At 33.1% G+C, this 21,225-nt stretch overlaps 2 protein-coding genes across 2 annotated transcripts in view; one reads left to right on the forward strand and one right to left on the reverse strand.

Annotated features, from left to right (window-relative positions):
* The window catches only part of LOC126881430 (zinc finger protein 570-like), a 47,719-nt gene extending 40,995 nt beyond the window's left edge, over positions 1-6,724 (reverse strand). Inside the window, exon 1 of the mRNA XM_050645704.1 lies at positions 6,073-6,724. Within this exon, the coding sequence (XP_050501661.1) occupies positions 6,073-6,319 (247 nt within the window). The 5' untranslated portion in view covers positions 6,320-6,724. The remainder of the gene's footprint in view (positions 1-6,072) is intronic.
* A 1,751-nt stretch (positions 6,725-8,475) lies between these two features.
* The window catches only part of LOC126881431 (zinc finger protein 678-like), a 29,372-nt gene continuing 16,622 nt past the window's right edge, over positions 8,476-21,225 (forward strand). The window contains exon 1 of the mRNA XM_050645705.1: positions 8,476-8,733. The gene's annotated coding sequence lies outside the window, so the exon portion shown is untranslated. The remainder of the gene's footprint in view (positions 8,734-21,225) is intronic.

The raw sequence follows: 21,225 nt of genomic DNA on the forward strand, positions 1-21,225 counted from the left end.
GATTCATTTTTTTCGAATCCTGAGAAAACTAATACGTATTTTTGAAAAATTTAAACGCAGAATGAAAGATTACGTTCTTACCGAGGGCCGAAAGTCCCGGAAAGCTTCTATAATGTTTATTTAAATAAGTTACAGGGGTGAAAAACTAAGAGAAAATGTAGTGTGATTTTTAATTTCAAATATATCATTCAAAATAAACTTTTTATTCATTCTAAGGGACTTTTGGCCCTCGGTAATAAAGTATTCTTTTATTCTGCGTTTAAATTTTTCAAAAATACTGATTAGTTTTCTCAGGATTCGAAAAAAATGATACATTTAAAATACATTAAAAATTTTGACAGGTGTCAAAATGTTCGTTTCCTCTTAAGCACAAAAATGAAAACTATTTAACCTCAATTAAACATTTGAAATATTGAATTATTAGTTTATTAACAAGAAAATAAAAAAAGGCATTTTTAGCATCTTCATTCTCAGAATAAATTCCCTTCAATCTACCACTGGTAATCGTGGTCTGTACGAAAAATTATAAACTGTTGGACATCGTCCATTTTTTTAAAATATATAAGTAACAAATACTTTGTATTTTGTTTAATAATATTCTTATATTGACAATCGACATTTGTCGAATAGTGTTATGCTTCTGACAATTTTGATAGAAACTGACAGACCAAATTATCTGTTCGCAGATCATCAAAATTTGCAACTAGTTTCTTACAGTATCCAATCACACCTGCGCAGTGAAGAATTGTCTACTGGTTTAGGGTGACCAAACGTCCCGTAACAACGGGATTGTCCCATTTTTTAACGATTTGTCCTGGTATCCTGAAAAAGTCTCTCGGGCACCTAAATGTTCCGTATTTGCGTTGGGTTGATTTTATGTATCTGACTATATTTTCTCTCTTTAATTCTTCTTCAATGTAGGCATTCGTTTTCATTCTTATTTCTCCCTCTCTCGTTACATTGTGACCCAGTATTGTTCTCATTATTTTTCTTTCAAATTTCAGAAGGCTATCTTCCTCTTTCTTGTTAATCGTCGTTGTTTCCATACCATATGTAACAACAGGTCTTATATAGGTTCATATTATCCTTAGAGTCTTAATTCTCAGCAGATTTATATTCATTCCATATGTTTTACTGTCTTTCAGAATTCTTTCCTCTGCTCTCTCTTTTCCGGTTTTCCCTATTGTTAATCTCAAGTAGCTAGAGGTGGATACAGTTTCAAATTTATGGTTCTGTGTTATTACATATTTCTGAGTTGTTATGTCATCCTTCCCCATCGTCATGTGTTTGTTTTGTGATGATTTATCTCTAGCCCTATTCTCTTCGCTTCCTTATCTAATTTTCCAAGTGCTTTTATAAGTGTCATCTTCGTCTTCGCTATGATGACTAGACATCTACATATCTACTAGTTAAAGTTGATCTCTAATAATGTTTTTGTTTGCAAAGTTTGTCCTTCTTATGATTACATTCAATATCAGATTAGAAGTGGTTTCATTAAAGCTGATGCTTTCTCTGGTGTTCTTTAGGCTCACTGTTAGCATAATATGTCTTAATTTTTCTGGGATTCCAACATTCTCTAGCTCTTCCATCATTTTCGTCTGATTGATTGTATCAAATGTTAGGTGCAGTTCTCTGTTGTATTCTCTTGATTTTTGAATTATTTGCTACACTGTATGTATAGAATTAATTGTCGATCTTCCCGCTCTGATCCCGTTATGGTATTCTCCTAATATTCATTCAGCGCATGATATGTCTCATGTATAGTACGTTTGCTAGATTGTTATATGTGGCGTTTAATAAAGTTTCTCCCGATCTCCTTTTTTAATACAGGTACTATAATATACTACATTCGCTCTCGCGAGATTTTTTTTGACACTGACGTTAGTAATTTCTTTTTTGAAAAATTCAGTTGTCAGAAGTGACTGGAAATTACTACAAAACCAACGCACCTGCTCATATCCAATATTATTAATAGTAAACAGACATAAAAATAACATAAACCTTACGCCAATCAATATTCATTTATTTAAACCATTATAATGTATTGATAGCAAATAAGAAAATTATTTATTGTACAAAATAAAAATATTTTGTAGAAATAAACTTCACAAAATTTTATGAGATTAGTAGACACTCCCACTATTTCTAATAATTCTTCTTTTTTTAATGAAAGATTAAGTTGATTTGAGTTGATTTTAGCAGTTAATAGTGTGAGGTAGGAATTTTTGTGTTGTAGGTTTCCTATTCCGAATGTCTCAAAAAAAATCTCGCGAGAGCGAATGTAGTATACCTGTGTTCCAATCGTCTGGTAGTCTGTTCGTAGTAGCTGGTATAATATGTTTTTATGTAATTCTCTTCCTCCATATTTTATTAATTCCACTGCTATCTCATCTTCGGCTGCTGCTTTTCCGTTTCCTAGGTTTTTAATATAATATATTTCTGTACTTCTTTTTCTGTGAAAATTTCTACTTCGTCATTGTCTTATACAACCTTACTTCTTCATCGTAGTGTGTTTTCTTCATAGTGAATAGCACTTTTTCGTAATATTCTTCCCATATTCTGCTGATCTGTTTGTCTTCAAATACGGTTTCTCCTTTTTGGTTTTCTAGTCCTCTTGTTTTATGGCTAGGCATATTTTTTTTGCTCTCTCTTTTTTGTAAAATTGTTTTAGTTTACTGTTTTCTCTGACTTTTTCAATATGCTCCAGCAAAACCAGTCATTTTTCTTCTTTTTATTTGTTGAGTCGGCTTTGTTTCTCGCTGTTTTGTATTCTTCCCTGTTTTGTTCTGACGGGTTGTTGATACCTATCATACTGGCAGAGTGTTTTAGTGTTCTGTCTGTTTTGCAGTTTTTGATCATACGTAAACTGCATATTCAAAGGTAAATTGAAAAAGATTTATAGGTCCCAAATTAGCTAAAAGACCAGTTTCAATTGCCCCTACCTGTTTGGGTATCGCCCCAAACCCTCATTGGCATATGAAAAATATATAAAGAATAGTAGGACAATGTAACTTGTCTTTCAGAAACAATACAAAAAAAATTTCGGTGTCCATACCCCCCAGAGAAAAATTGTAGGTGCGCTAGTGCTCCTTGAATGTGTCCCGTTTCTTCAAGTTAATGATTTGGTCACCCTATACTGGTTGGAAATTTGTCTGTACGAACAAAGCTACTATTTGGTGGCAAGTTTTCACAATATTGCTGTATTGCAATAAGAATATTACTTTCAAAAAAGATGTGTCTGCCTGCCCCTTTCTTGGCATTCAGATATACCTCAACGGCACTGATGAATTTGTGTGCTAATAAATAGATAAGTATATATAGCCCCTTACCATAGAAGCCCCTTACCATTTATGAACTACAAAATGTCTGTCCTGACAATCCTATTGAATTTTAAGAGTAGTTTAAGGGTTAAACTATCAATACGTAGATATCAAATAAGTGTAAAAAAATTATAATCAAAAATTATTTTACAAAATTACTGTTATTTTTAATGTATAAACAATTAGAATAGCTTTTAAGCTATTAAGCAGAGATGAAATATTTTTTAATATTTAAAACCTGACAGCGTTACACAAAGTTATTAAGAAGGATTAGGTAAAAAGTAGCAAACATGCAATTTGTTGAAACAGTTAAAAAAAATATATTTTTACCAAAAAAAAACAATTTTTTATTATATTATATGGTCAGTCAGGGTAATTGGAAACACATTTATTTAAAAATATACTGTTTTATATTATAATAAAATAAAAGCTTCTGGCTATTATACAATAAGTCTAGAGTAGAATGCCTTAAAAATGAGTAAGAAAAGTCAGAAAAAAAAATAAGATATTCAAAGTTTCCATTTACCCCAGAAATTTTAAGAAAAAAACTACAAAATGGGGTAAAAGTAAACAACAATTTCAGGCTTTTAAACATGTAATATTATCGTCTTCAATTTTGGCTGACCATGTAGTAGACACACTAGTTTCATCTTATCAGTTGGTATGTTTCTACCCTTTATGCAGTTGTAAATAACACAATGTGGAATACTGTAGTAAGCAGCAGCCTCCCTAAATGTTATTTTTTTATTTTAACGTCTGACACCTCATTTTTAAATCATTCAAAGAGTATTTCATTGGTTCTCTCTTCCATAACTTCTTCCTCAATATTTTAAAAATGGCAAGGCCTGTAACCTTAACATAAAAAATTGATTTCCATTTACCTCACATTGTTTCCATTTATCCCTAACAGGTGTTTTCATTTACCTCATGCTCAATATTTAAGGAGGTAATGTGAACACTTACTGTACTTACTTCTTGTAGTAAATAACATTCAAATTAACATTGTAGGCAATAAATTCTTCTAGCAGCTATAACTTATATAATCACTATACATACCTAGTACAGAGAGATAAAATTTGTAAAATATTAGCACTGTTCTAAATTGATTTATGTGTTCAAAAACAATCAAATTTAAGTTGCACAGAATGGACTTCACTTGGCTTGTAAACAAATAAATAACATACCACAGAATAAGCAAAGATGGAATTGTAATTCTGTGTATGTGATATTCTTGCAATATTTCATTTCTAGCGGTAGGGAGTACTGTTTCCAATTACCCTTAAGGCTCATTCAAATGGATCGGCTTTAGTTGATCAATTTTAGTAGATCAACTAAAATCGGTCAAGTTTTTGTTCACACATTTCAAACAAAATTGAAGCAATTAGTTTTAATAAAATGGTGCCAAGTGTAGTTATACGCAAAAGTATAAATATAATAATTACTACTTTACTGATTCAGCACGTCACAAAAAAAATTATGTCAAGACTGAATAAAGAACATAAGATCGTTTCTGGATATGAAACTGGATTAAAAGGAGGAATGAATGTTGTGTTCCAGAAACTCTGTTAACCCTGGAAGCTCACACTTGGGTGTGAGATACCCATCGCAACACTTAACTGCATGTAGCTTGCGCAGCTGCATTTCAATGGTAATGCTGCTTTATGTAAATTCAGTCTCTAGTCTGCCAAGGACGGGTGTGTAGTTGCGGTCTCATTTGAGCAATATTTCCAATCACGAGAATTTATTGAATACAGGCTAGGGTATGTAGCACCCATGTGTGAGGTTTGCGATCAAGTGTGCGTTCAAGTTAATGACCTAACAACACAACATCCCACAAATTTACTAAAGAAAACTAGGTGTTATTTCTGCAAAGGCAAAGATGGAAAAGCTAAGCGTGCATGCTCGGCTTGCTATAAAACATAATGCATGGAGCATAGAGCCACACTGTCTTATGAGTGTAGGTACTAAAATGAGTGAAACTGAAATACCTGGCTAAGAATGAATATGAGTTCTATAATCAAAAGGTGTTATATTTTAGTTAGAAAGACCATTTTGTTGTTAAATTAAATTAAAATATTTTGAAATATGTTTCCGGTTTTTTAGAAAATGTTTTTTAATTATTTTTAGGTATTTTTAATATTTTGTTCTTTTGTGTTACTACAATTAAGAGAGAGAAAATAAATTTATTGATTTAATTATTCGTATGTATTCAATAGTGATTAGAGAGTCTCTGGAAATCATAAAATATTTACTTTTTTTTATTTCTTCACAAAAATCATTGGGTATCTGACACCCATGTGTGAGGTTTATGTAAAAAAAAATAGGTGTGATCTTCCAGGGTTAAGAGAACTTGCTATGGAGGATACATAAGGATCTAAACATCTGAACATAACACTCTCTGACCACTTTAAATTCATTTCGTTAATTTAAACGATAACAATTTACGCAGACAAGAGTGATTCAAGTCGACCAACAAATGTTCATATGCTTCAAATATTCAATTCTTCTGAAAAATGTCAAGTTGAACAATAAAGTTTGAGGGATTAAAATTGAAACATATGTTCTCACAGCTATTATCATTCGATTTTAGTTGATCCTCTAAAGTTGATCAACTAAAATCGAACCGTGAGAATGCGCCTTTACTGACCCTAATTAATTGTCTACTGTATAATAAAACTTCTTCATCTTTAAAATATACCAATTATTTTTTAAATTATTATAACATAATTTGTCGTCATGCTATTTTACTTACTTTCTTCATTTGTTGTTTGATTTTCTTCAAATGGTGTAAATTTATGTTCATCTTGTTCTACTTCAGTTTTTAGGAACACCACATTTTTTGAGTCTAAATAATCAAAATTGTCGTATTCACTTTCAGTCTTAGGTTCTTCCTTAATTTCCATTTTGAAGACATCCAAAGGACCGTCATAGTTTTCATTATCTGTTTTTATTTTACTACAAGTATTCTCAATCCCACCAGCTTCTTGTTTTGTTTCCATTTTATTATTAAAATGTGGGACAAAAATCGATAACTGAAACTGATAACCGTTCCGATGAAGATAGCTACAAACGATGACCACAGAAGGAATAAACAAAGACAGTTTGCCGTGCCGCTCAAACGTCAAAGTCTTGGACTGCCCTATAAATTGGCGGGAAACATGTGACGTATAACCATAACAACGTGACCACAACAATGAACTGTCAAACACCGATGGAATGGGCAAGAAGTGAATTTAATGACGCCAGGATGAGATAGCGCTAGTCAGGGAAGGAGGGAAGATAATGGCCATCTTTCCTAAACAAAAAATTTATTGTGGTAGTCAGCGTTGCCAGCTTGGGGTATTTTTCCATAATTTTGGAGTAATTTGAAAGCGTCTAGAGGAATTTTTCTAAGCAGAAATGGTTGTGGAGGGACAATTATGAGATATTTTAAGGGGTCATAGTAAATTAAATTTGCGTATATACGTAGAACTGTATAATTATACTCTCATATAATCGAAGACGATAGGACCTATGAATTATTTCCAAGGCCCTCTGTTGATAAATAGTATAATTTTGGTTTACTGTTCTCTACATTTGACTACTAATTTATTAAAATGCGTCAAAAATTTAAATTTAAGGGGTTTGAGCTTCAATTAGGCAATCCAAACCACGTGATTTTTAATGACAGGACGTATGGCAGGCAATTCAGCGTTGCCAGAGTTGTTAAAATTGTACCAATTTGATACAATTAACAACCAAACTTTTGATACTAAAGTCTCCTAAAGTAAAAACCTAAAATTTTGTGACATAAGAAATTTGCTTCAAATAATATTAAACGACGTTTTTTAAGTTTTTGTACAAAATGTGTTGGTTTAGTACTTTGTGTCACTATTCCAGTCATTCCGGTGCATTTACAAAAATTTCTCAGGCAACACTGCACACAAGCGATTTTATTGGATACTTTATTTAAATTAAAATTTCAAATTTAAGATACAATGTGGTATTACTAAGTACCTAAAATAATAAAATATATATTACCCCGATGATTTTACCTAAAATCTATTTTAGGGATACTCAATATTATTTTTTATTAAACTTATAAAACATAAAATTTGTTAACCTAGCTTTCTTCAATCTTCCAAATTACTTAGTTAAAACTTTTTAACTACTTATTAAAGTTTATTGACGTAAGCAATATTTGTTACTATGTCACAGAAGTATTTAGCAATACTTACATGGACATAAAATACGAAAATTACTTTAAAATACTAAAATAACACTATACTATCATATGCCTTCAATGTATTGCATGCCAATCGCCAGACATATTGGAATAGTTTGACAGATCGTTGGATTCCCTAATTTGAGGGAATTTCAGTTTCTAAGTGGGGGATTTATAAAACCACATCTGGCAACTCTGGTCATTATGATAATATCCAACCAATGAAGAAGTCAAATTTTCCCTGACAAGCTCTGTCTCTCTCTAGGACCTCTCACTTGTATGTTGGCCGCAATGTCGCTTCACTGTTTAAATGGGATGGGGCCATTCCATCCGTTTTTCATTGGACCACAACCACCATAACGACATAACACATAACCAGTGTTGCCAATGTCCGGATAATTATCCGATTTTCGGATAATCTCATGGACCATCGGATAATTTTCGGATTGAACAATTTTTTGGATAATTTCGGATAATTCAAGGTATTATTCGTTATGCTTTTTATTTCAATAAATATATTTCTATTAACCAAAGAACATACAAGTTTTCTTGCCATTGCCATTATTTGTCATCTACACAGTGATATGGGAGAGAGGGGATATGACATACGGTTAAGTAGATGGGCATCGGCTCGATTCCACTGACAAAAACGCACTATCCAATATGGCGGGACAACTCTTTTGTAGTATATTCTGTTCCATATAGAATATATAATTATAAAGTTATATTGTATTAATATATGAATAATTAATAATTTTAATAGTTAATTAATAACATAATATTCCATAATAAAAGATAAAAACCTGCCCGTCGCCATATTGGATACGACATTGTGTCAAGTCAGGGTCATCTACCAATGTACACATGTCAAATGTCAATGTCAATTACGCCATTTAATTAGATTCGGATAATTTCGGATATTTGGCTCACAACATTCGGATAATTTTTATTTTTGCATTGGCAACACTGCACATAACGTATAACGTCCATAACCAATATTTGAGGCTTTTCGCTTTTATGAGAATAATTGAGAATTGAATATTGAATTGAGATTGATGATTGAGACTATTGAGAGCGTGACCAGAGCAGAAGCAGAGAGAGAGCATAGATAAAGAATGTGATAGTGATAGGATGTATGATGTCTCCCATACATATCATATCACTGGAATAAACCTAACCCATTTGAAGAAAACAAATAAATTGAAAAAGGTTAGTAGTTAGTATTATAACAATAATTTAATTGCTATATGTTAAGGGAATATAAAACACAATTACAAATTAAGTAAGTACTTAGTTAAATGATACTTTACTTTGATAACAAAAGAAATATGAACCACAGGAAAAGACATATCTAATTTACAGTCATTATTCTCTTTGCCTTTATCCTTATGTGGGGCCCTACTTATCCTCGAATTAGGTACAGTTTTCTGTAAACTATCTTGGGTCATATCAATCTCCTATACTGTCATGTCCTGACTAAGCGATTCTCCAGATCTCCTTTGGTCTTCCTCTCCTACTTCTGCCAGGAACCCGCAGATCAGTAAATTCTTTGTATCTAATGCTTAACTCCTTGACATTAAACATGACCAAACCATCTTAACCTGCACTCTCTAAATTTGGCTTTAATTGGTGCCACCCCTAGACTTTCCCTAATATACTTACTCTTAATATCACTCCAAGCATTCTCATTTCCTCCACCTGCATTTGTTTCCCTCTTTCTTTTTAACTGCCCAGCATTAAATTCTGTACATCATAGCTGGTCATATCATAGCTGTTTAATATAATTTTCCCTTCAGCTTCATTTGAATTTTTCTGTCACACAACACACCACTGGCTTCTTTCCACTCCAGCCATCAACCTTAATTCTAATTCTACTGCATGCATCTTCATCTATAGCGCTTTTCATTGATTGTTATCTTTTTTGAGCTTCTGTCATTTTCTGTATAATTGTATAAGGGAGCGTTCAAGTATTACGTAACGCAATTTTTGAAGATTTTTGACACCCCTCCCCCATGTAACGCACCGTAACGTTTTTCTGTACCCCCTCCCCCTACCTAAACGTTACGTAACACCCAAGTGGCCATTTGAACCTAAATGGAAAACAAAGTTGCGAAAAGTACCGGAAACTCGGTAAAAGAACTTTGTTATTATTTTAATCGCATTTGAGGTAATAATAAAAACTTACAATCATCATCATAGGCATCAACATAGGCCTCCTCCCCTCGTTTCCAACCACGTCTATCCTGCACCGCTCTCATCCAGTTTTTATTTAGCTTTCTTAAGTTGTCAGTCCATCTTGTAGGCAGTCAACCGACGTTTCTCTTGTCTTCTCTTGACCTCCATTCCAATAACTTTTTTGTCCATCGCCCATCTGTCATTCTGGCTATGTGTCCTGCCCATCTCCACTTCAACCTGGCTAGCCTTTCGATGACGTCAGTTACCTTTGTTCTTCTCCTGATTTCTTCGTTTTTGATTTTGTCTTGCAGTTATTCCTAACATTGACCGCTCCATTCTTCTCTGCGTTACTCTTAGTTTGGTAGCCGAGGCTTTAGTTAAGGTAAGTGTTTCTGATCGGTACGTCAAGACTGGGAGGACGCACTGATCCAATACCTTTCTCTTTAGGCATCTGGGCAAATCACTTTTAAAAGTTTCTCTCAGTTTTCCAAATGCTGCCCACCCAAGAACGATTCTTCTATTCAGTTCATGTGTCTGGTTATCCCTGCCAATCATAATTTCATGTCCCATGACATGAAATATGTTCAAAACTTACAATAATAAACTTTTATTATTAATTTTACATTTACATTTACATTTTCCCTACTTGGCACCATCCTTACATACATTTTTGGCTTCATTCTTTATTGTTCTTCTCATGCATTCTTCTATTTTATCTTTTTTAATAAAAGCTTAAAACAAAATAACATATTTATTATTTCAACATTTTATTTTGCTTTCATTCCCGTTATATAAGCTTGAATACTTAGATTTGAGTACTCGTCGAAGAAAATATACATTCAATTACCCATAACTCACTTTGAAATAACATTAGTTTAGTTCTTTAAGTAGGGTGTGTATTAAATTTTTTATTATCTTTAATTTTGGAAATAATAGCTTTTTTAGAAAAGCATATAGTTTTTGAGTAATATGTGAAAAACAGCTTTAAAACATGCATTTTTTTAAGAAAAAATAAAATCTGTGATATTTAATAACTCAAAAAGTATTGATTTATGTTAATAACTTTATATAACAAATTTTGCCTAGAAGTTGCCCCTCTATCGATTTCTGGTATTATTTTTAATAAAAAAAATTTCACCCCCGAGAAGGGGTGGCAACCACCCCCAGGGTAAAAGCGCAAGTTGGCATCATGTCACCTTTGTTCCTTGAAGTATCTTCTAACTACTCACAAATTTTCATGAAAATCGATGAAGGTTCAACGAAATCGGAGGTGAAAACCTTCAGTGACTCCACTAATAGTTTACCGTTAGTGAATGGACTAAATGTATTATTTAACATTTGATAATAATTTAATGTATAAATATTAAAAATAAATATATTAATAATAAATATTAATATTAATTGTAGGTGTATGTTTTTTTTTTAATTTTATGGAAAAATTGAAAACAATTTCATAATATATTATTGTTTTCTGGGGCTCGTATTGAATGCGTTGAGATAGGTACACATTAAAAGACAGAGAAAAACTCAGAGTTCTAAAACATATTTATATAATTTAGATTGACTACACTTAGCAGTTTTGCATTTCATTAACCTTTAAGAGCGTAGGCGCAAATATTTTACGGCTATCTATTCTTTTTCTTTCTTTAAACGGCAAATTACGTGTAGTAAAATTCTCACTGGTATGGAAGCAGCAGGAGATATAAACATTCGTTGACAATTACATTGTCATCATTAACATAGAGATGGCTACTTCGATCAGTTTTTGAACCTTTTTGGATAACCGTTACTTGTATAATCGCTTAAATTATTAATTGATTTAATCAATAGGATTATTATGTCACTAACTATGGATTCAGTGATTACAATCATTTATATTGGTTCTGTGCGTGGCCATGGTGGGGATACACGAAACTATGCCAGCATCCGTAGCGGTGAAATATGACATTTTTGGCGAATTTTTGAAATGTCAGTGTCATTTTGTTGCTTCACTCATCCTGTCGGTGATTTTTAGTCCACGACAACGTATGCGCACTTTAATTCCATATTATACTTATTTAATATAAAATATCACTAATTTGGTAAATATGCCCGTACATTAATAAATAATTATTAATAATAATAATTAATAGTAAATAATATACCTTGTATATTTATCTATCAACGGTACTATTTATATTATTTTAAAGTGCGCATACTCCACTTATCGTGGACTAGTCTCTGACTGTCTCCGCGAACACACTTATTGTTTGTATAACAAATTTTATCAAAAATGGTAAATGAATATTACATATTAACGTCAAATATGTCATGTGTATCATATGTTTAACATCAAATTGTGGTCGCCAAAAACGCCAGACTACACTAGGTGTCACACCAGGCATGCACGGAGCGAATACTATACAATAAAAACTAATAATGAAGAAAAGAGAAAAGTGATAAAGTGATTTTAATAATGTACTTTTACTATGATAACTCTTAGATAAATTTTGAACTTCTTTAATAACAAAATACTTCGGATCATACACTCGGGTGCAAAAAATCGATCCACTGAAAATTTGGTCATTTTTGATGTCTCCAATTTCCTAAACCTGTTATCCGATTTAAGTGATTTTTTTACCATGTTTTAGTCTTATTCATTAATAATATCGCTGTGATAATATTGTTGCTAGACAGGTATACTGTCATTGTATACCGGGTATACGAATCAAACTGTTTTTTTCTCAAAATTCGCATCACCCTGTGGACTATTCTAGCGTTTATAAAATACTGAAATTAAAAACCAACTCTAGCCTCAGGTTTTCTTAACATTCTGTTTTTAGAATCATTCGCTTATGTTGGATAATAAAAAGTTGGTACTTTAACAACTAGTCATGCTCATCATCTGTACAGGGTGTTTCTAAATAAGTGCGGCAAACTTTAAGGGGTAATTTTACATGAGAAAATAATGACAGTTTGCTTTATAATCATATGTCCGCAAACGCTTCGTTTCCGAGATACGGGATATTCAATTTTTTTACAAACTGACGATTTATATATTGCTTTAAAACCAGTTGAGATATGCAAATCAAATTTGGTGGGTTTTAAAACGTAGTTATTGCACATTTTTTGGCATACAATTAAGAATTTAATATTCAACATTAACGCGCAAACGGGTATTATGACCGATCATATTACCCATATTCAACATATCGTATCTCGGAAACGAAGCGTTTGAGGACATATGATTATAAAGCAAACTGTCATTATTTTCTCATGGAAAATTACCCCTTAAAGTTTGTCGCACTTATTTAGATGATGCTGTTCTGATGACGAACATGGCCAGTTGTTAAAGTACCTAAATTTTTTATTATCCAACATAAGCGAATAAATCTAAAAACAGAATGTTAAGAAAACCTGAGGCTATAGTTGGGTTTTAATTTCAGTATTTTATAAATGCTAGAATAGCCATATGGTGGCTCCTGTCTTCTGAGCCACCCTGGATACTTAGGGGTGGTTACCCCGACTATGAGGGTTGATGTAGTAAATATCGTTCGTTGTTAATACATTTATTTACACGTTAAATATATCACCGAAAGTAACTGGTGGTATAGTATTTACTTGAAATCGATGTTACCCCCTGGAATCTCAACTGCTAATTGATTTATCTGTTCTCGTAAAAATATAATTAAAGTCGATTATTGTTTATTTACTGTTTTGGTAAGCCAAGGTGAACGTGATTCAAAAGTGCTGACTGTTAATAAACACCCACTGAATATTATTGCAACTCGACCTTGTATCAAATACTAGCATGCATCGATGCAAAAACTAGGTTAATCGCATTTATTAAAAACAAACATTACCACGGGCATTTAATTATTAAAAGGTTTATTTTTAATATGATGTTTACTGAGATGCTGTGTATCCCAATTCAGCCACAGGGTGATGCGAACTTTGAGAAAAAAACACAGTTTGATTCGTACACTCGGTATACAATGACAGTTTACCTGTCTAGCAACAATATTATTACAGCGATATTGTTAATGAATAAGACTATAATAGACTAATAGCCGCTATAGGTTAAATTTGTTAATCATTTTAGGCACGATGGGACCCTATAACTTAAATAGTAGAACCTAAAAGAAAAGGTTTGAACATTGTGCCGTCACTTTTCAGTGGCACATGCGTCGACAGTAGCGCATCAAACTTTCCACTTATGGACGGGATACATAAATTAAAAAATACCCTCCCTTACTACCAGAATTCAATTTTTTTCATTTATTTAAGTTCTATGTGATTAAGACATAAGATTCATCGTAATTTTAACCTACCACCTCCTTCCCCCTGCCCCCACCATCAAAAAATTTATTTTTCGATTTTATTTTTTTTGGTGGGATGCAATCAATTTTAAAATTTCAAAAAGTTCACACGCATAGTTAGGCTTTTATAAAACACGTCTATTTTTTATAGACCTGTAGGTTGAGTGTACATAACCTCAAAAATTTTTTTTTATTTTTTTTGGAAAAAAGTATATAATATAACTTTTTTGGGGATAGCTGCAGATCTAATTTTTTCGTAATCTTGTGTGTTTTATCAAACACTATATTTCTAATTTTTTTCAGATTTTTCTGTAACGTTGGTCACCTTCAAAAATCCAAAAAACTGTTTTTTAAGGGGGTTTTTGGGGGGTTTGAACGTGTTTCTCCCATTTTTAAATATTCTAAAGGACTCAGTTATTTTAAGTTACATATAACCTATAAAATCGAAATTGATTTGTTATATTATGAAGTCTATAAAATAGGGAAAATCCCCAAAACCCTCCCAAAAACTACGGAAAAGGAAGAAAAATTTTCTAATAGTACCATTAATTACTTGCTGCGTTTTACGACGTACAATATATACATTTTTCCTATAAATACTAATTAAATACAAAAAAAAAATAAAAGTGAAAATGTTCGTTATCTACACTGTTCCCGTTTCACTTGTCACTCACGGTGTTCTCGGATTGTAAGCATATAATCTATTCTTATGTATTTCCTTGATTTTATTGTTTTCCGATCTGATCTTACAATTAACATTATTTACCTCTGTTATTGTGAAAGGGCCTACATAAAGACTATCAAACTTACCATTCTCTTCCCTTTTTACCAGGACTAGGTCTCCTATTTTAAAGTGTTGTGGTGTTGCTTTGAGCTTATTCTTTTCTTGTCGCTCTTTTTTGTGCTTTAGTAAGAAGGTTCTAGCTCTCTCGTGTGCGCTTTGTAGTTTGTAACGTAACTCATTGTAGTAAGCATCTATATTGTAACATGGTTGAATCTCCTGTGTAAGGTCTTCTGGTAGGTTAACCTTCCTGCCATATAACAGTTCAAACAGTGTGTAACCATGATACGCGTTAGGGGTTGTATTGTAGCAGTATGTGAACATCCTGCAACACACATCCCAATTTTCTCTGTCTTCATCTATGAATGCTCTTACGTACTCGTTTAATGTTCTGTGTAGTTTTTCGCAACTTCCAATGGACTGTGGATGGTATGCCGTTGAGAAGTTGTGCTCTATTTTTAGTAGCTTTGTTAGTTCCTGCATTACTTCATTTTTATATTCTGTGCCTTGGTCTGTTCTTATTTGCTTCATGAGTCCGTATGTTGGTATGAAATGATCAAAAATTCCTCGGGCTATTGTATCTGCTTCTTTATTGCACACGGGTATGCTGACCGCGTATTTAGTAAGTTCACATAACATTGTTATACAGTATCTATTACCTTCGTTACTTTTAGTGAATGGACCTATCGTATCTATGTATACTATGTCCCATGGTTTGGAAGAAGTGTCCGATATCACGAATTCTTCGACATGTGTTCTTTTCGGTTTGTTAATTTGACATTTATGACATTGTTTAACGTATTTTCTTACGTCTTTTTCCAAATTTTTCCATCTAAATCTTGCTTTTAGCTTCTTTATTAGTCTGTTATTTCCTACGTGTCCTCCAAACATCGGATGATTGTGATATTCTTCTATTAGCCTGTGTTTTTCTTTGTCTTCTTCTATTGTTTCTGGTACTTCACATATGTATATTTCAACATTCTTTAATATTTTGTTTCCTTGTTTAATAAATTCCTCAATTGTGCACACTTTAAAAATAATATCGTTTACGTATATTTTTACTTTACGTACTGCATTCTCTACCGCCAGCTTATCAAGCTGTGCCAACGTTTGGTTTAAATCGAAATGATTGAATCCTGTGGCTATGCTCTTGCTGCACTTTATTTTGTTTTTGACCCTAATGCTCAGCCTTGGTGAGATTAGTTCTGCTCCAAAAGACAAAATTGGTAGTCTATGCGCCTCTAAATTGTTTAGTACCTTTCTTACTGTTTGTTTGTGGGCTTCTGGCTGTAGTGCGAGTTCACTTTCTGCCTTCGTTTGCCTTGCTTCCTTCTTTTTTTCTCTTGCTTGAGCTCGTGTTATAGCTAATATATGGGTATTGTCTATGTATAGGTTCTTTAGTTGATGTAATGTTATTCTTGAAAGACTATCTGCATAGTTATTTTTCCCTGTTATGTATTCTATTTCGAAATCGTATTCCTCTAAATCTAATCTGATTCTTGTAAGTTTCGAAGTTGGTTCTTTCATTGCAAATAAATGTGTTAGTGGTTTATGATCCGTTTTGACTAAAAATGTTGGTGCTCCATATAAATAACATTTGAAATGATTAATTCCCCAATGAATCGCTAGTAATTCCTTAACGATTATAGGTTTATTACATTCTCCTTTATTGAAACTTCTTGATGCGTATGCTATTGGTAGGTCTATTCCGTTATAATCTTGACTTAAAATTGCTGAACAACTCTCGTTGGATGCGTCTGTTGTTAGGATGAATTGTTTATTGAAATCTGGATATTTTAGGATCGGTGGCTTCATCAGAGATGATTTAAGCTTATTGAATGCCTTTTCACATTCTTCTGACCAAAAAGTTCTACTCCTTTTCTTGATAATCTGTTGAGTGGTCTGCATATTTCAGCAAAATTTTGAATAAAACGTCTATAATAGTTACAAAATGCTACGAATCTTTTTGTTTCTTCCGCTGTCTTAGGTGTCGGATATTGTTCAATCGTTGCATATTTCGCTTTGTCTGGTGATACTCCTTCCTGAGAAAGATCATGTCCTAAATTATGTTACTTCTCTTCTAAAAAATTGACATTTTCCTGGGTTAAGTTTCAAATTGAATTTTCGACATGTCTCGAATGTCTTTTTAAGGTTGTCTAGGTGATGTTTTTCGGATATTCCTATCACTACTATATCGTCCATGTAAAGAAATGCTTTGTCCGGTGTTAATCCCGAAAATGCTATTGACATCATCCTTGAAAAACTATTTGGGCTTACATTTAATCCAAAAGGTAATCTGGTAAATTGAAATGCTCCATTTTCTGTGCTAAACGATGTGTATTTTCTCGATGATTTTTCTAATGGTATCTGATGAAAACCTGACATTAAGTCTATAACTGAAAACCATTTTGCTCTTCCTAGTTGATCTAATATCGCGTCTGTTCTTGGTAAAGGAAATTTGTCTGTGACTATTTTCTTGTTCAGTTGTCTAAAATCTATGCATAATCTCCATGCTTTATTTCCATCTATCGCCTTTTTCGGTACCAGTACTACTGGGCTGTTGTATTCTGATGTAGACGGTTCTATTATCCCTTGGTCTCTCAGCTTTTGTACTTGCCGGTTTAATTCCTCTGTTTGTGCATGAGGTGTCCTATAGTTTTTAATGTATACCGGAGTTTGGTCTTTAACTCTCAGTTTCTGCTCGTAGAAGTTGTTACATGTTATCATGTCATGCCTTAGGGCGAATATGTCTGAATAATCTTCACATAAAGATACTAACTTATCGCGTATGTATTCTGGAATGTCTAACTTCAATGATTCCCGTAATTCCTTTTTCCTATCCTTGCTGTCGTTGATCAGTCTATATATGTTGAATAATTTAATGTCTAATGTTTTGATTTCGTTTGTCTCTACTTTTACTGTTTCGTAGGTTGTGTTAAAAATTTTGATGTACGGATTATTACTTGAAATAATTGCTCTCGCTATGAATATTCCTGGTTGTATTTCTTGTTGTTCCACTATCCTGTCGTTCTTCAGCGTTTGAAAAATTTTTACAACTCTGTAAATTTCACATCTAGGCGGTATTATTATCGTGCCATTATCTATATTATCCAAAATGTTTGTACTAATGTAACAATCGTTGTCCTCTTTAATGTGCATTTTAAGGTTAGCGTAGTCTAGTATGCATTGAAAATTTGAAATAAAGTCTCTCCCAATGATTCCGTCGGTTGGAATAGGAAAGCTAGGTTCCACTAACTGAAAGATATGCTCAAATCGAGATCCTCTTACTTCTAGCGTTGTTTCAACTTCTCCCATTGTTTGTAATTCTCCTTTAGTTACTCCTTTTATTTTCGCTTTTGTGTTTGGTTTCACATGTTCCTTCATAAAATCTTGTGAACACTTCAGTATTGAAATATCAGCTCCTGTGTCTATGATAAAGGTATTTGTGTTTTCTAGGATTCCTGTTTTCATTTGTACAAAATTCGTTAGGTTTAAGTCGAAGTTGTAAATATTATATTCCACTTCTGACTGTGTACTTTCCTTGTTTCGTTCATTCAAAACCCCAACTGCTGGTTTTCTGTTTCCTCTTGTCTGTCTTCTAACTCAAGTAGCCTTACGTTTCTGTTTCGTCCTCCTCTCTGGTTTCCTCTGTATGTTTGGTTGTTGAATTGTCTATATCCTCTGTTGGAATAATTCCGTTGGTTTCCTGTTTCTTCTCCTTCGTTCCGTTGTCCGAAGTTATTTCTTCTTCCTCTGTCGTATTTGTTATGGTATCCTTTTCGATATTGCTGTTGTCCTCTCCTATTTTCATAATTCGTCCTATAATTGAACACTCTTCCTTGTGTGTTCTCCTCTGTCGTATCAATCGATAAAAATTTAGATACTACTTCCTGCGGTGTTGTGAAATTACCTGCCTCCAGTATTAACTTTGCTCTATCCGTATTAACGTTTCGCTTCATTGTTGCTACAACTGTTTCCGTTGTGTATTTTTTCGCTAGCTCCAATGGCATTCCTTCCGCTATGTATGCTACCTTCAACTGTTCCGCTAATTCCTCTACTTCGGATGCGTACACTGCTGCATCTTTGTTTCCTTGCCTTTTCTTTGCTAACTTGTCTATTATCGTTTTCGGATTGTCGCCTCTTAATTCCTTCTTCAGTGCCGCTGCTATAAGTGGGATCGTATCCTCTGTGGTTATCAGGTTTCTAGTCTTATTAGTCAATCTTGTTTTTATTAATGTTATTGCTGTTTCTTCATGTCCTTCTGCTATTTTTCCAAGTAACTCTAATGCTCTAAAAATGGTTGTAGTTTCCCTGCGTTTCCATCAAACTCGTTGGGTAATACCTTGCTTGCAATATTCAAAAATTCGTTGATTGTCAGAGCCATGTTTAATATTTTTATATCTTGTTTTATGTCGCTTTTTCCCTCTTTTATTTCCTCGTCAATTTTTTCCTCTATCTCCTCGTCACTTTTTTCCTCTTCTACTTCTTCGTCGCTTTGTTCTTCCTCTATTTCCTTGTCGATTGGTTGGTGTATTGAACTTGGAACTACTGTTCTTAAGTTTACAGCTTGGAATGAGCGTATAACTTTGTCTCTTATTTTTCCGAAATATTTGTTGCACGCTTCTCTTTGTTTGTCCGATAGCGCTTCCCAATTTTTCTTCGTTAAATGTGTGAATTTGTTATACAATTTAATTAACTGTGTCGTTACTTCTTCTTGTATATCCTTAGATTTAGGTACTTTCTTCTTCAAGACCCTTTTGCTTTGCGTTGCTACTTCTTGCGTAATCTCCTCAACTATTTTGACGAAGTCTTCCCAAGTAACTTTGTTGCTACTCATTTATTCATAATTTTCTTATTCTTGTACCCGTAACGAACGCATAAATTTGAGAGTCTTACGAGGTATAGTAAATATATATGAAAAATATTATGTCAAAAATAGTAAAAAATATAGTAAATTGCCATAAAAAATCAGTATATCACTCAATATAAATCACCATTAAAAGCAGTAGACCAATAAAAATGTAATAAAAATCAGTAGTCCAATAATAAATGGATAAGAATCAGCAAAGATAAAATATGTTGGTAAATATATAAAAAAATCATATAAAAATCAGTGTCAAATAAAAATGTATCATTACGTCCTATAGTAACTAATATCAGGGTTAAAAAAAATTCTGTATATTTTGGTAAATATTGGTATCATAAGGAAATTAAAATAGAATAATTAAGTAAAAATACGTAAAACTTAAAAGGTAATGTGCGTCTTAAATTATAATTACGTTAATATTACTTTATACTTTATACGAATCAGGAAATACCATAAAAATAGCTAATATGGACTTACCACTTTAAACGTCTTTGTTCGTATCACCCAAAAGTTCTCGCTGCACGTTCCATAGCATTGTCCCACGATGTTCCATATGGTAGTTCCGTCTCCATTCCATTCCATTCAGCTCCGCGTCGGCCTGATGTCTTCCATTATTTCCATGTAGGTACCACACTGTTGTCTAGGGTGGTCGAGGTGCCGGAACATTGACGTTTTTCTCCATTTCTATACTCGTCCTAGACTGCTAGTTCTGAGTTCTCGCCTGGTCTTGGATCGCCATATGGTGGCTCCTGTCTTCTGAGCCACCCTGGATACTTAGGGGTGGTTACCCCGACTATGAGGGTTGATGTAGTAAATATCGTTCGTTGTTAATACATTTATTTACACGTTAAATATATCACAGAAAGTAACTGGTGGTATAGTATTTACTTGAAATCGATGTTACCCCCTGGAATCTCAACTGCTAATTGATTTATCTGTTCTCGTAAAAATATAATTAAAGTCGATTATTGTTTATTTACTGTTTTGGTAAGCCAAGGTGAACGTGATTCAAAAGTGCTGACTGTTAATAAACACCCACTGAATATTATTGCAACTCGACCTTGTATCACATACTAGCATGCATCGATGCAAAAACTAGGTTAATCGTATTTATTAAAAACAAACATTACCACGGGCATTTAATTATTAAAAGGTTTATTTTTAATATGATGTTTACTGAGATGCTGTGTATCCCAATTCAGCCACAGGGTGATGCGAACTTTGAGAAAAAAACAGTTTGATTCGTACACTCGGTATACAATGACAGTTTACCTGTCTAGCAACAATATTATTACAGCGATATTGTTAATGAATAAGACTATAATAGACTAATAGCCGCTATAGGTGAAATTTGTTAATCATTTTAGGCACGATGGGACCCTATAACTTAAATAGTAGAACCTAAAAGAAAAGGTTTGAACATTGTGCCGTCACTTATCAGTGGCACATGCGTCGACAGTAGCGCATCAAACTTTCCACTTATGGACGGGATACATAAATTAAAAAATACCCTCCCTTACTACCAGAATTCAATTTTTTTCATTTATTTAAGTTCTATGTGATTAAGACATAAGATTCAT

This window comes from Diabrotica virgifera, chromosome 3 (assembly GCF_917563875.1).
Source record: "Diabrotica virgifera virgifera chromosome 3, PGI_DIABVI_V3a".
In the NCBI taxonomy this organism is placed as follows: Eukaryota; Metazoa; Arthropoda; class Insecta; order Coleoptera; family Chrysomelidae; genus Diabrotica; species Diabrotica virgifera.